Here is a 13,117-nt window from a genome sequence, read left to right as displayed (position 1 = left end):
TTTACTGGATTAATCTTATTTCAACATTGTTTTCATGATATTACTACCATGCACGGACTTAAAAAATTTTTTCTTTAATGGTTATTTATTTTTGAGAGACGGAGCCTGAGTGGGGGAGGGGCAGAGAGAGTGGGAGGCACAGAATCCAAAGCAGGCTTCAGGCTCTGAGCTGTCAGCACCGAGCCCCACGTGGAGCTCTAACCCACAACCCATGAGATCATGACCTAAGCCAAAGTTAGATGCTCAACTGAGTGAGCCACCCAGGTGCCCCCACCATGCACTGACTTTTTAATGGCTTGCTGTTTTCTGTCTCAGAGTCTAAACTTCTGTCCTACCTCATCTGGCCTCACTCTATGCCCACTCTTCCCCAAAGCATCTCCTTAGCATTTCCTCCTTTCTTCTCTGTGACTGGTGAGCATATCAAGCTCATGTCTGCCTCGTGATTTCATGATTTCACACACTACTCCTCTCAGTAGGCCTGACTCCATCTACTCCTCCAGATCCAGTTAGATTTCTTTTCTTCATAAAATGTTCCATGACGTCAGTGATGACCTTCTTTTGGAGGTTATCATAGTCCTCGTAGTGGATTTGTACTTCACAATTTAGATGTTAGAGTGATAGTTTTTCTCCCTTCTGATTTTTTTTCATGAATCATTTCTTTAAATACTTGTATACAAATATTGATAATAGCCAAAAGATGGAAACATCCCAATGTCTTTTAAATGACAAAGGAAAGATATTTAGGTTGTTTCCATCTTTTGGCTATTTTTATTTGTATACAAATATTTGTGTGGACATTTGTTTTCAACTCTCTTGGTATATACCTAAGAGTACAATTGCTGGGGTATATGATACTCTGTATTTAATGTTCTGAGGAACTGCCACACTGTTTTTCCAAACAGCTAGCTATTTTGAATTCCCACCAGTAGAGGGCTGCAATTTCTCCAAATCCTAGCCAACACTTGTTATTGTCTCTTTTTTATTATATCATTCTAGTGGGTATGAGGTGTTGCCTCATTGTGGTTTTGATTTGGACTCCCTTGGTGCCTAATGTTGAGCATCAATTTATGTGCTCATTGACCATTTGTATATCCTCTTTGGAGAACTGTCTATTCAGATTTACTCATTTTAATCAAGTTATTTGTCTTGTTGTTGATTTATAACAGCTCTTTATATATTCTAGATATAAGTCCCTTAAAAGATCTATGATTTACAAAATTTTTTCCCATTTTGTGGGTTCTTTTCTCACATTTTTGATGCTATCTTTTGAAACTTAGGTATTTTTTTATTTTGATAAGATCCAGTTTAGTTTTTTCTTTTGTTGCATTTGCTTTGATGTCTTATCTAAGAAGCCATTGCCTAATCCAAGGTTACAACAGTTTATTCCTATGTCTTCTTCTAAGAATTTTATAGTTTAGATCTTAACTTTAGGTCTATGATCAATTTTAAGTTAATTTTTGTATACAGTGTAAGGTAGGGACCTAATTTATTCTTTTGGCATGTGGATATCTTTTATGATGTTTTAAATAGAAGCCTCCTACGTTAGATAGATGTTCCTTTAAGACCTTGTGACAGGTGTTATATGTCTACATGTCTGTCTCAGTGCCATTCACTGTACTAAGTACACAATTAGCTACTTTGTGTGAGCCTATGTATGAACTCTTCATATTTTTGTCAAGGACAGAATATTTCCCAAGATGTCATGATGTTCAAAAAATTTTTTCTAGTATCACCCAGCATGGTTTCCTACAAAAAACTGTCTGTACTCCAGAGCAGTAAATACAAGTAAGCACATTTGTTTCCCCTTGAAGTAGAGATTTCATTGCCTATCTCAGAGCCCTCCTTTGGGTCTGTGTGGAAACATCCTCACCCCTAGAAAATCTTCCTCGATTCTAGATTTGCCAGTCCTTTTCTTGCTGTTTGCCATGACGGCCACTTCTACATATTGAAAAAAAAAAAATGGCCTTTGCAACCTTCCTTCCCATTCTTAGCTCACACTCCATGCCCCTTGATTTCTACTTTCTTCATAGCTTTACCAGTATGTTCCATTTTTGGCAATCCCTGGGACAAAGAATTCTGCTCACCTGGTATTTGACAAGAATAATTCATTACATTTCATCTTGCTGGCCTCATATGGCATTTTAAAGTGCATTTTTAGCCACCCTTACACATTCATACTCACACAAACCTTCTCTTAGTTTTTCCTATCACCCAACCTCTCATTCTTTCAAGCCCAGTAGATATATTTTGTGTTAACCTTTTAGAAATATAAAGCACAGTTTAAGTAGGTTCAGAGAAAAAGCTGAAGTCAGCCTGTGGATTACCAAGTCTGAGGGCTGCATTTGACGGCAGATCTGTGAGGTATCATTTGGTCTAAATCTAAGACCAGTGCTTGGTACCTTATTTGGATATTGCTGCTTTCAGTGCTTGGGCTGTTCTTCCAAACACTGGAGTTCTCGGCTACTTTTCAGCATGATGTAAGTACCACAAGTATTGCATTGTCTTAGGGCTTCTAGTGGGGGATTTCAGATAAGATTCCACACATGAATACAGTGGAAAACATTAGGTAGAAGTAAACATTGAAGAAATGCACTTGAAAGTCTCACTTGATACACTGGAAAAAAAAAATTCCCAGTTTCAGCAATTGGAGTCTGACTCTTTCATCTTCAAAACATGCGCCAGCTTGAAATACTCAAAAAGAAGGCCGGAAGAGACCAGCTGCACCCATCCTAATCTAATTATTCCTCCAATGGTACTTAACACGGGGTCACTGCCTTCCTGTGCTGTATACTGCTCAAATATACACTACTGGTTTTCTGAAGAAAACGTCTAAAAGAAAAGTCTCTTGTCACGCTATAATTAAGTAATTTCACATGTTAAGAAATGGAGTTGTTATTTACAGCATTAACCATCCTCCTCTGTCACTAAATGTAGGGAACGTTCACAGAAGCATGCAGTAGTCAGAGCAATAGACACTGTGGTGGGAGGTTGTTCAGAAAGTAACTCACTGGAGAGTGAGAAAAGAACGAGAATGTGGAAACTGAGTGTTAAACGGGTTTCTGAGACATGACAGCTTCGACCAATCTGTCTGAAGGAAAGGGAACATTCAGAAAGGACATGGATATTTTTGGTTCTGTAAAGGCGTATTTGAGAAGCAGTAGTTATTTGGAACTTTCTGGAACACTTACAAAAGTCCTTAAGGTACAATTCTTAGTCTCATTCCTGGCTCCATTATAAATCTCTATCCTTCCATTTTCCACCTGCTCCCTCCCTCTCCCTCATTTTGTGCCATTCATAATGCATGCTATCTCATAGTTCTTGCATCCTTATACCTTTCCCCAAATATTTTTAAGATAAGGTGTGGAAATAAACAAACACCTAAAATGTAAAAGCCAGGATTTCTCTGATAATGAGATTTCTCCACCGCCTATACTTCCTTTGATGTTTGTATTGATTTGATGCCAGCATGTTTTCCATTTCCTTCGTTTTCAAGCTAAATTTGTGGGCAATGCAAAGAATTTGAAGTCCCTGCTCTCAAAGAACTCATGTTTTATTTGGGGACATTAAAAAACACAAAAGGAAACCCCTGACAATCCTGCTGTGAGTCCAGTACCTATTCCATCATTGTGAATGTAATGGCATGCACAGAGAAATTGAGATGCTGGATGAAATTTAAGGTAGTGATAGAAAAGTTCTGAATGCAAAGCTTTGGGGTCTTAGAAAATGACGAAGAAAAAAATCTCCCCTGATCTCAACACCCAGACAGCTTCTTAACATCCTGGTGTATTTCCTTCCAGTCTTTTTTCTCTGAATATTTGAGAATAGATAAGCGTGTGATGTTACAGCCACATGTACAGGTTTTTTTCACCCTAACAAGTAATTCCCTATTTTATTAACGTTTTCCTGTATATTTTCAACACCATAATTTACCCAAATATTCCCTCCTCTCTGGACATTCATATTGCTTTCCAAGAGAATTGTCTGGAACCTCCCTCCATGAGTAGAAATAATTGGGAGAGTGGAGAGACTACCGACTTGAGGCATCAATTTCTCCATGATGACTAGCTGAAAATACTGTAGTGGTTTTCCCTATTTTTTATGCCAAACCTCTGGCATCTGAATTTCGTTGCTTTCCTTTCTCGCTTTCACGGGTCCCACCCTTTTCTTGAAGCCTCTAACCTCGTTTCCCAATTGCGTTGATGAACAAAAGGGTTATTTGCCTAGTAGGTTCCTCTTCAAAGTAATTAAAAACTGGGGTCTTTTATGGGCCCTGAGATACCTCAGCTGTGTCTTCCTGACCTGAATTTTTCAAGGCACGCGTTTGCCAACAAGGCAGGTTCCTGAATGGATGTTTCTGAATTGAATGCAACAGTAAATTGGGGAACTGGAAGTAGAGTATGACGCAGGAGGGGACCTTTTTCTATCACTAGTCAGTCTCAGCAGGTAAAGTTCTCTAGTTCTTCCCTGAACCTGCTGGCACCGTTCCTGAGCCATTAAAATTCTTTCAAGGTGTGGCCGAGGGTGGGGTAGAAGATGTTTAGCCATCTAAAAGACTTAGACTGTTACTTCTAAGCTGCGTATAAAGATTCAGAAATACAAAAAGCTGGAGCAGCTGGGGAAAGTTTCTGAAAGTACTGCATCCCCCCCGCCCCCCGCCCCCCAATGACCATCGTAAGGGTATTTGACTCGCTTCTGGCTGGAGCTTGCGAACGGGTTAACAGCGCAAACTCTTGGGAGTCCAGTAGGAGTTGCTGATTGTGCCGGACATTGCTTGCAAAGCAGTTTTTGTGGTTCGCCTCCCTCCGGGTTTTCTCATTCTTTTGTGGGATGTTCATGCAGCTAGCTTGGCCATTTACTTCCTAAAGTTTTCACTTCCCAAACCCCTCTCTCCAGCTCCCGGAGGGTGGCACCTCTTCCCGCCCCGAGACTTCGGGACCGGCTCCAGGCGTGGGGAGGGGGCGGGGGACTTTGTTCCCTCCACACGACCTTGCCCTGGGAATTTCCTGTGGCCGTTTCTCACGGACAAGCCCACTTCTCCCGCTGGACGCGCAGACACCCACCGCCACGGGCCCCGGCCAAGCCCGAGGCCCGAGCGCGGAACGCAGCGCCCTGCCGCCCACCGCGCCCCCGCGGGAGGCCGCCCGCGCTCCCCTCGCTCCCCCTCCTCAGGTCCCGCCGCCGAGAGCCCGGATGTTGGATTCAATCCCTACTCCCGGTCCTTCATTTCCATAAAAGGGCAGCGGCACGGCGGGGCTGAGATTGCTGCGCCGCGGGCGCCCCCCGCCTCCCCCGCTCGGCTCCCCCCACCACCGCGCGCGCCGCCCCGCCCTCACCCCGCCCCAGCCCGGGAGTCCGCGCGGCCCCTAGCCCGCGGCGCGGCCGCGGGGGACAGTGGGGGAGGGGGCGAGGCGGTCCGGCCCGCTCGCGACTGCTCGTCCGGGCGGAGGAGGAGGGAGCAGGCGCGCCCAGCCCGAGCCGTCCGACTGAGGGGGCGGGGAGAGAGGGGTGGAGCGCTGGGAGGGAGGCTAGGGGCCGCGACGACAGGACTCCATTAGTCGCTCCAGCCGGGAGGCAGCGCTTCGCCGGCTGAGGAGGGGGTCCGGGCGCCGCCGCCCCCCGCGCCTGTTGCCGCGCGAGCCCCGGGCCGGGAGCGCGAGGAGCGCGCGGTGAGAGGGGCCGGGACCCCGGCGGGGACCCGAGGGGGAGAGCGGGCGGGGAGGAGGGACGTGGGGCCGGCGGGCGGCGTCGCCCCGCGCCGCGGCGCGGCCGGCAGTACGGCAGGTGAAGCCCGCCGCGGTCCGCTAGGCGAGGGCCGCTAGGCTGGGGCCGCGCGGGGCGGGCGGGCGGCGCCGAGTCCGGCCGAGGGCCGCCGCCGGGCGGGAGCGCGGGCGGCCGCCGGGAAGGGCGCGGGGCGCACTATCCCGCCCGCGCTCCCGCCCCGCCGCCGCGCTCCCGAGGCCGTGCGGAAACCCTCGGGGCCTCCGCCTTCTCCCGCTCCGCGGCGGACCCTGCGAATTCGGTGGGACTTGCCTTCCTTTGGGGGAGTGACGCTTACGAGAGCCATTTCCTCCGTGCTCGCAGGAAGGAGCCATGGCTCTGGACGGGATAAGGATGCCAGATGGCTGCTACGCCGATGGGACGTGGGAACTGAGCGTCCATGTGACGGACCTGAACCGCGATGTCACCCTAAGAGTGACCGGGGAAGTGCACATTGGAGGGGTGATGCTCAAGTTGGTGGAAAAACTCGGTGAGTAGCATCCCAGCCGCGTCAGGATAACGACCTCCAGACTGAGGCTGCGGGGAGGGGGAGGCGGCTGGGGGAGGGGTGGATTTTGGAAATCCTGCTTGGAATCCCGCAAATACTTTGCAAAACTCAAAGGTCTTTCAGTGTTTAAGGAAACAGACTTTTTCACCTTTGTATCTTGTTTTACGTCGTTACTGTTTGAAAATTTCATAATGTAGTGATTCCAGCCTTCCAATTAATAAACTTAATTGCGTAAACAGTTAAAATTGCGAAAACACTCTGTTTCTTTGCATTCAGCGACTTCACGTTGAAAGAAATGAGAGAAGTGCGCAAGTTTATGTTGAAAGGGGGACGTTAACAGGGTTATCAAGTTATGGTTATCAATAACTTGCCTTCAGTGTACCTGAATGTTGGCGACATCTGGTATTGAGGATGATGTAGAAATTCTTTGAAGTATAAACTGTACTGGAAAATGTGTAACTTCTGGTGCCAGTATGAAGGTTCTTATAGCTGTGCTGCTACGTGATGGAGTGTATTAAAATGTTCCAGTCATCCACTCTTACGAGGGGTGGGGCAGTGTTTGACTATCTGTAGTCCTGCTTTAAATAAGCTATTTCGAGTGTCCAGTTGTATATTAACAAGCTCATAAAATAATTTTGTGCTTAAAAAACAGGCATAATTAAACTAATTCGGGACTCAGTATTTGCTTGGGTACAAATGTATATACCACATTGATTTACAACTGACAAGGTTGAAATAATAGGGTATCCAACAATATGGACTGTAAGAAAATTCTGCTGTGCATATTTTGCTTCTGATGGAATTTTCAGTTTTAAAAATCAACTGAAATGTTTGTATAGATGATTTTATCACAAGAGAAATGCTCAGAGGTCCGACTTCCTGAGTTTAACATGCCTTTTGTATGTCTTGCAGTTCTGATAAGGTGAGGTGTGGCACTGCCTTTCTGGGGGGGGGGGGGTCTTTATTTAAACACAGCATTTATTCTTCAAGCCACTCTGGAAAATTAGAGAAGTGGTTATTTATCAGGAAACATATTTCTTAACTCAGGGATTGTTGTATACCTACCCTGTAAATTTAGGGAAATAGTGCCCCAATGGAATTTGCAAAATAAGGCCAAAATTCATTTAAGTGGACGTTCTTTGTATATCTGCAGGAAGTTTAATTACTGAAGGACCCAAAAGAAGCTCCTTACCAGGTAGACTCTTCCTTAGGACTGTGCATTGTTGGGCTGAGACAGAGCCCAGGAAAGCGAGCCCCCCTGGGTAGTCCTTTGAAAGTGAGATTTTTGCCCTAGTGTTAATCCAATTAACTGTTGGTTAACATTTTCCTATCTGATTGACTGCACCAATCACTGTTTGTAAAATACTTGTGAATCTTTTTTGTCCAGCACTAGTGTGGGATAATTTAAGGAAGAAAATAACAAATATAATTATTAGTGTTTCCTTTGTTTTCAAAGGAAACAAGCATTTGTATCAGATTGCTTATATATGATCAGTGGACCTTATTAATACACTGGTTTCAATAAGAGATGTTTCTTATTATGAAAAAGGAGCTGTTGAAGGTGACTGAGACAGCTTACAGTTCTTGAAAGCCAGTCTTTTTCTGATGAATAAATAATGACTTCTATATTTATATTGCATTGATTAGAACTGTTTATTGCAGAATCACAGACGTAAATAGAAATATAGAGAATAAACTATTTGCAGACAGAACTGATGTTAATATTGACTATAATCTGAATCTTTTCATGTTGATACTTTTTAATTTTTTACGCAGTGAAAGAAGCCCAGCAAAGTAGGAAATGCTGTGTCCGTGGAAACCTTTCATTTTTCTTGAACTGAACCAGTACTGATCTGTTACATTTTGACTTCCAAATAGAAAGTGCTTTTCATCATTATTCTGACTTATCTGTTTGGTAAAAGTAGAGCTAAATGATTTTTTGCTCCTGGTTTTAGGATTAGATTCTTTGAATGGTAAACTATTTTGTTACCTACTGGTACTGAGAAGAGGAGAAATTCAGTAGGGCAGGATCTAAAATTTGCAAACCAGGTTAGTCAAATTAAAAAGGAACTTTCTTCAGAGTTGCTTAAAACTGCTGTGGCTTGCCTTTTGAAACATTGTGTCCCTGAAGGTTTTAAAGGGTGGACTGGGTGGACTTGTCAGCAGCTACAGTAGATGAAAGCAGCTTGCAGAATCTAGATGATAAGAGGTGGATATGGCACAGGGTCATGAGTCTTGGCATTGCTGAGCAGAGATGGACATTTACCAGAATCTGACTTCTATGGCTTTGGAAGTTATGGTACCATAGAACAGAACGTATTGCAGCTTTCACCAACGTCTTCAGATCCCAGATGCCTGTCTGGTGTTCTTCTTACTCTCATCAGAATCTGTATGAATACCAGAAGGATTAAGTTTTAAGGATTTCTTCCTGTGTAACCAGTGATAACAATTATTTCTATGGATTGATACATTGTATGATGACTCCTCCCTTCAAAATTGTATTAAAATTCTGTATGTGGGGCTCCTGTCTGGTTCAGTCTGAAGAGCGTGTGACTCTTGATCTTGGGGTCGTGGGTTCAAGCCCCATGCTGGGTGTAGAGATTATTTAAATAAATAAATATTTAAAAAAAAATAAAAATTTGTATGTATGTGCACATGGAGTATTTTGAGAAGAGGCTTTTTATTTTTTTTATATTTTTTTAATGTTTATTTATTTTTGGAAGAGAGAGAGAGACAAAGCACGAGCAGGTGAGGGGCAGACAGAGAGGGAGACACAGAATTTGAAGCAGGCTCCAGGCTCTGAGCTGTCAGCACAGAGCCCGATGTGGGGCTTGAACTCACGGACCGCAAGATCATGACCTGAGCGGAAGTCAGATGCTTAACGAACTGAGCCACTCAGGCACCCCTAGAAGAGGCTTTTTAACTTTCATTAGATTCTCAAAGAGGTCTGTGATCAGAAACAGATCATGACACAACACGGTCAGCCTTATTGTGAAGGTATAGTGTTCAGCCCAAACTTAGGTACTTCAATTAAGCAAGCTAAAAAAACTAAATAATGCTTCCTTAGTAGTATCGGCAACATTATTTTATTTACTTATTTATTTAAGTTTATTTATTTTGAGAGAGACTGGGGGAGAGGCAGAGAGAATCCCAAACAGGCCCCACATTGTCACTGTAGAGCCTGACATGGGGCTTGAACACATGAACCCCGAGATCATGACCTGAACTAAAACCAAGAGTCGCTGCTTAACCGACGGAGCCACCCAGGTGCCCCGACATGGTTGGAATTTTATAAAGAACTTTCGCACTTAAGGTCATTAAACTATGATTTTTTGATGTCTGACTTTGATTCAAAGATCTGAAAAGCTTCTTTAAATCTTAGTGTAAAACTTATGTTATTCTGCACTGACCTTTTAAAAGAAAATAAAGAGTGTATGCTATGAAGAAGCGGGCTTTAGAGAATTATATCCTGATGTCACAGAAAACTTTTTCTATCTATGACTTAGTTTAGGCTGATTTAGAGACATAATCTCCACAGTGGTCCCCTCAATGTTTATACCTTATTCTGAAAATGAAAAATTGTTATTTTTACCTTATTATTTTTTAAAAATCCAGGTTGAAAGCTTCAAATAGAATTTTAAAAATTTATTGTACTTTTTGTTAAAAATAGTTTTCAAACCTGTAGAGTGTTTTTTATTTTAAAGTCAAGAGTTAATAAGGGGTCCCTGACTGGCTCAGTCAGAAGAGCATGTGATTGTTGATCTCAAGGTTGTGAATTTGAGCCCCATGTTGGGTGTAGACATTACTTAAGTAAATACAACTTACAAAACAAAAAAGTAGAGTTAATATAAAGAACATCAGGGATAAGAATTATAAAAATAAGACATCAGAATAAAATGATAAGCTAATTGTATTCAAAACTAAGTTTTGTAAGGAAGAGGCCCAATTTTATGGGATTCCCTTATGTTCCTCTGCAGATCAAGAAATACTAAAACTGTTCTACTCAGTAGTACTACTCAGTAGTACTCAGAACTTAGTATTGAGGATTCTAAATGCCAAAGAGCTGCTTTGTTTCACTGTGTTTCAACATCACTTTATAAATGTCTTTTCTGAACTTTTTTTTTTCTTTTCTGAATTTCTGTCTACAAGTTTGTGAGTTCACGGGGCTCGAACTCACGAACTGAAAGAGCATGACCTGAGCTGAGGTCAAGATCAAGAGTCCGATGCTTAACCGACTGAGCCACCCAGACACCCCTAGATTGTGATTTCTGAGTTTCTTTTTGCTGTGAGTCTACGAGTAGGAAGAATGTAGAAGTGCGGTTAGATCAGGTTAAAAATCTAGAGAAAGAAAGTACAAATTGGTGGACTCAGGAATAACTAAAAAGAAATATATGGAGTTGACCTAGAAAGTTTAAGGAATGTTTCTGAATGTAGCCTTTAGAAAGAAGTCCTCCTTGCATTGAAGTGTGTTATGTTCTTGGTGTGAATAATAGTGTACATTTATGTTGGAGTTGCATGTTCAGATGGAGTTAAGTTGTGAAGTTAGTACATGTGACAAAAAAATAGATTTTATTTAAAATAACCTTTGAAAATCTCTTAAAGTGGTTGTGAATTATGTCATACGTTTATTGTCTCCTAGAAGTACAAAGTAGCTAGTTTTTCCTTCAGAAACTTTAAAAATAAATTTCTTTAGTTGAGCACCAGGTGAAGAGTTGGCTTACATTGTGGGATCTGTTGCACAAGAATCCTTTAAATACTAGGAGTGAAGCTTGGCAAGATGCACACAGGGAGAAAGGCATGTGTTAACTGGACAGCTCCATTCTCATACTTGTGCTTAGTGCTCCTTGGGGAAGGCATGTTTATTAGTGAAATGGTGTCCATGCTATTGAAATCCACAGTGTTTTTCCCTGAGGGCTTATGGTTGAATTCATGGAAATAAAATAATGTACATGGTGCAACTTCACTGCATTTATTGTGAAATATATTAAGATTACAAAAAATTGTTAAAAAAATCTTTTGGAATGGGATGGGAGAAACACTCAATGGTAAAATCATATATATTGAAATGGATTGCATTTTGGCTAAGTATGTACTATCTGACAGCATGTCTGCTCTTTTTGGAATACTGTTAATGATCCATAAGAATTGGACATTGGGTTTTATCTGTTTTTAGCAGATGTTAGGCTTCTTAAAATTAAGGACAGTATGTAAATTTTACTAAAAATTGCCATAGCATTAAAAAAGGATGAGCTGTTCCTCAGAAATATTATGTGTTGTTTGCTGCCATGTTTTGTACCCTGTTGTTTTTTAAATGAACCAATACTGTTTGATTCAACTAGAGTTAACTTACAGAGGCACTAAAAATAATGTGTATTTTAAATTCAGTTTCTTAACAAAAGATCTCATTGGAGATGACTAATAGCTATTTAAGAAAACTTAGAGAATATTAATGTTTTACTTTTTATCTTCAACACCTTTTGAAATTTCAATCTTATAAATTCAGTAGTAATAACTGAGTACGGTATAATCTTCACCTAGGTCACCGGTTAGCATCTTGCCATTTGATTTCTCTATACACACATACATTTTTTTGAATCACTTTCAGTAAGTTGCAGATGTCAGAACCCTTCATTCCTGAATATTTAAAATATGTATCACCTAAGAACAAGGACTTTCTCCACGTATTATGTTACAGTTATCGAATTCAGGGAATTAAACATTGATTCAGTCATATTGTCTAATATGCATCTCTATTCAAATTTGCCTCTTGTTCCAGTAATGGCCTTTGGTTTTTTCCATCCAGGATTTCATTCCACGTTTAGTAGTCACTAAACTGTTCTTTACTCACTCTCCTTTAATATACATTGTGGTCATCAAGTGTTGCTAATATTACTAGACATTGTTAGGTATAGCTTTCCCATAATGTTGGCTGTCTTCAGACTGTAGCAGATGCTAATGGATACCAGAGTAATAAAAAACAGCATTCTGGGGGCGCCTGGGTGGCTCAGTCGGTTAGGCGGCTGACTTCGGCTCAGGTCATGATCTTGCGGTCTGTGAGTTCGAGCCCCGCATCGGGCTCTGTGCTGACAGCTCAGAGCCTGGAGCCTGTTTCAGGTTCTGTGTCTCCCTCTCTCTGACCCTCCCCCGTTCATGCTCTGTCTCTCTCTGTCTCAAAAATAAATAAACGTTAAAAAAAAAAAATTAAAAAAAAACCAAAACAGCATTCTGCCCCTGCCACTTAACCTGGTGTGTGTGATTTTTGAACAACTAATCTGACCTTCCAAGGGGGTTTTGATGTCTACAAAATGGAAATTAAAAAAACAAAAAACAAAAAAACAAAACACTTTCTCATAGGCCTTGGTGAGAATTAAAAGAGATAATATGTGCGAAAATGCGTTTATAAACTATTAGTGTTATACGAATGAGAGGGGCTGTTTTCTCTGGCATTGAGAGCCCCTGAATATACAGAATGGGGCGGGGGGGGGGCAGTGGGGGGAGGAAGGGAACTGCTTTTAAAAGGAGTTAAATGTAATCTGGACTATTTAATAGGTTACAGCTTTGAAAACAGAGAATTGTACTCCTCAGAGTTTAGTTTGGGGCTGCTTTGTGTTCTCACCCCCTAAACGAGAAAAATAGCTATCATTCCAGACACACACCTACCTCTTTAAAATGTAATAAAAGCTATTTAACTGCTGTTTTCTTAAGATTTCTGAAGTCAAATGGACCAATAAGTGGATGATGGTATTACAGAGATTTGAAAAATCTATAACCATGAGGTCTTCAGTAGTAAATTAATTCTTTTTATAAGAGCAATGTTTTTTTATTCAGTTATAACAAAGGAATGATATAAAA

At 41.8% G+C, this 13,117-nt stretch overlaps 1 protein-coding gene and 1 long non-coding RNA gene across 3 annotated transcripts in view; one reads left to right on the top strand and one right to left on the bottom strand.

The window, feature by feature from the left end:
* The first annotated feature begins 5,401 nt into the window (after window positions 1–5,401).
* FERMT2 (FERM domain containing kindlin 2) overlaps window positions 5,402–13,117 on the top strand; it is an 84,004-nt gene continuing 76,288 nt past the window's right edge. The window contains exons 1-2 of one of the 2 annotated variants that reach the window (XM_042943257.1): window positions 5,402–5,666; window positions 6,082–6,247. In XM_042943257.1, coding sequence (XP_042799191.1) covers window positions 6,091–6,247 — 157 coding nt within the window. In that variant the 5' untranslated portion in view covers window positions 5,402–5,666; window positions 6,082–6,090. The remainder of the gene's footprint in view (window positions 5,667–6,081; window positions 6,248–13,117) is intronic. The other variant, XM_042943258.1, reaches the window with a different exon arrangement.
* Window positions 7,827–13,117, bottom strand: part of LOC122222716 — a 37,605-nt gene continuing 32,314 nt past the window's right edge. Inside the window, exon 4 of the long non-coding RNA XR_006203816.1 lies at window positions 7,827–8,652. This is a non-coding gene — a long non-coding RNA (uncharacterized LOC122222716). The remainder of the gene's footprint in view (window positions 8,653–13,117) is intronic.

Source organism: Panthera leo, chromosome B3 (assembly GCF_018350215.1).
Source record: "Panthera leo isolate Ple1 chromosome B3, P.leo_Ple1_pat1.1, whole genome shotgun sequence".
Classification (NCBI taxonomy): domain Eukaryota; kingdom Metazoa; phylum Chordata; class Mammalia; order Carnivora; family Felidae; genus Panthera; species Panthera leo.
This window is presented reverse-complemented; position numbering and strand designations above follow the sequence as displayed.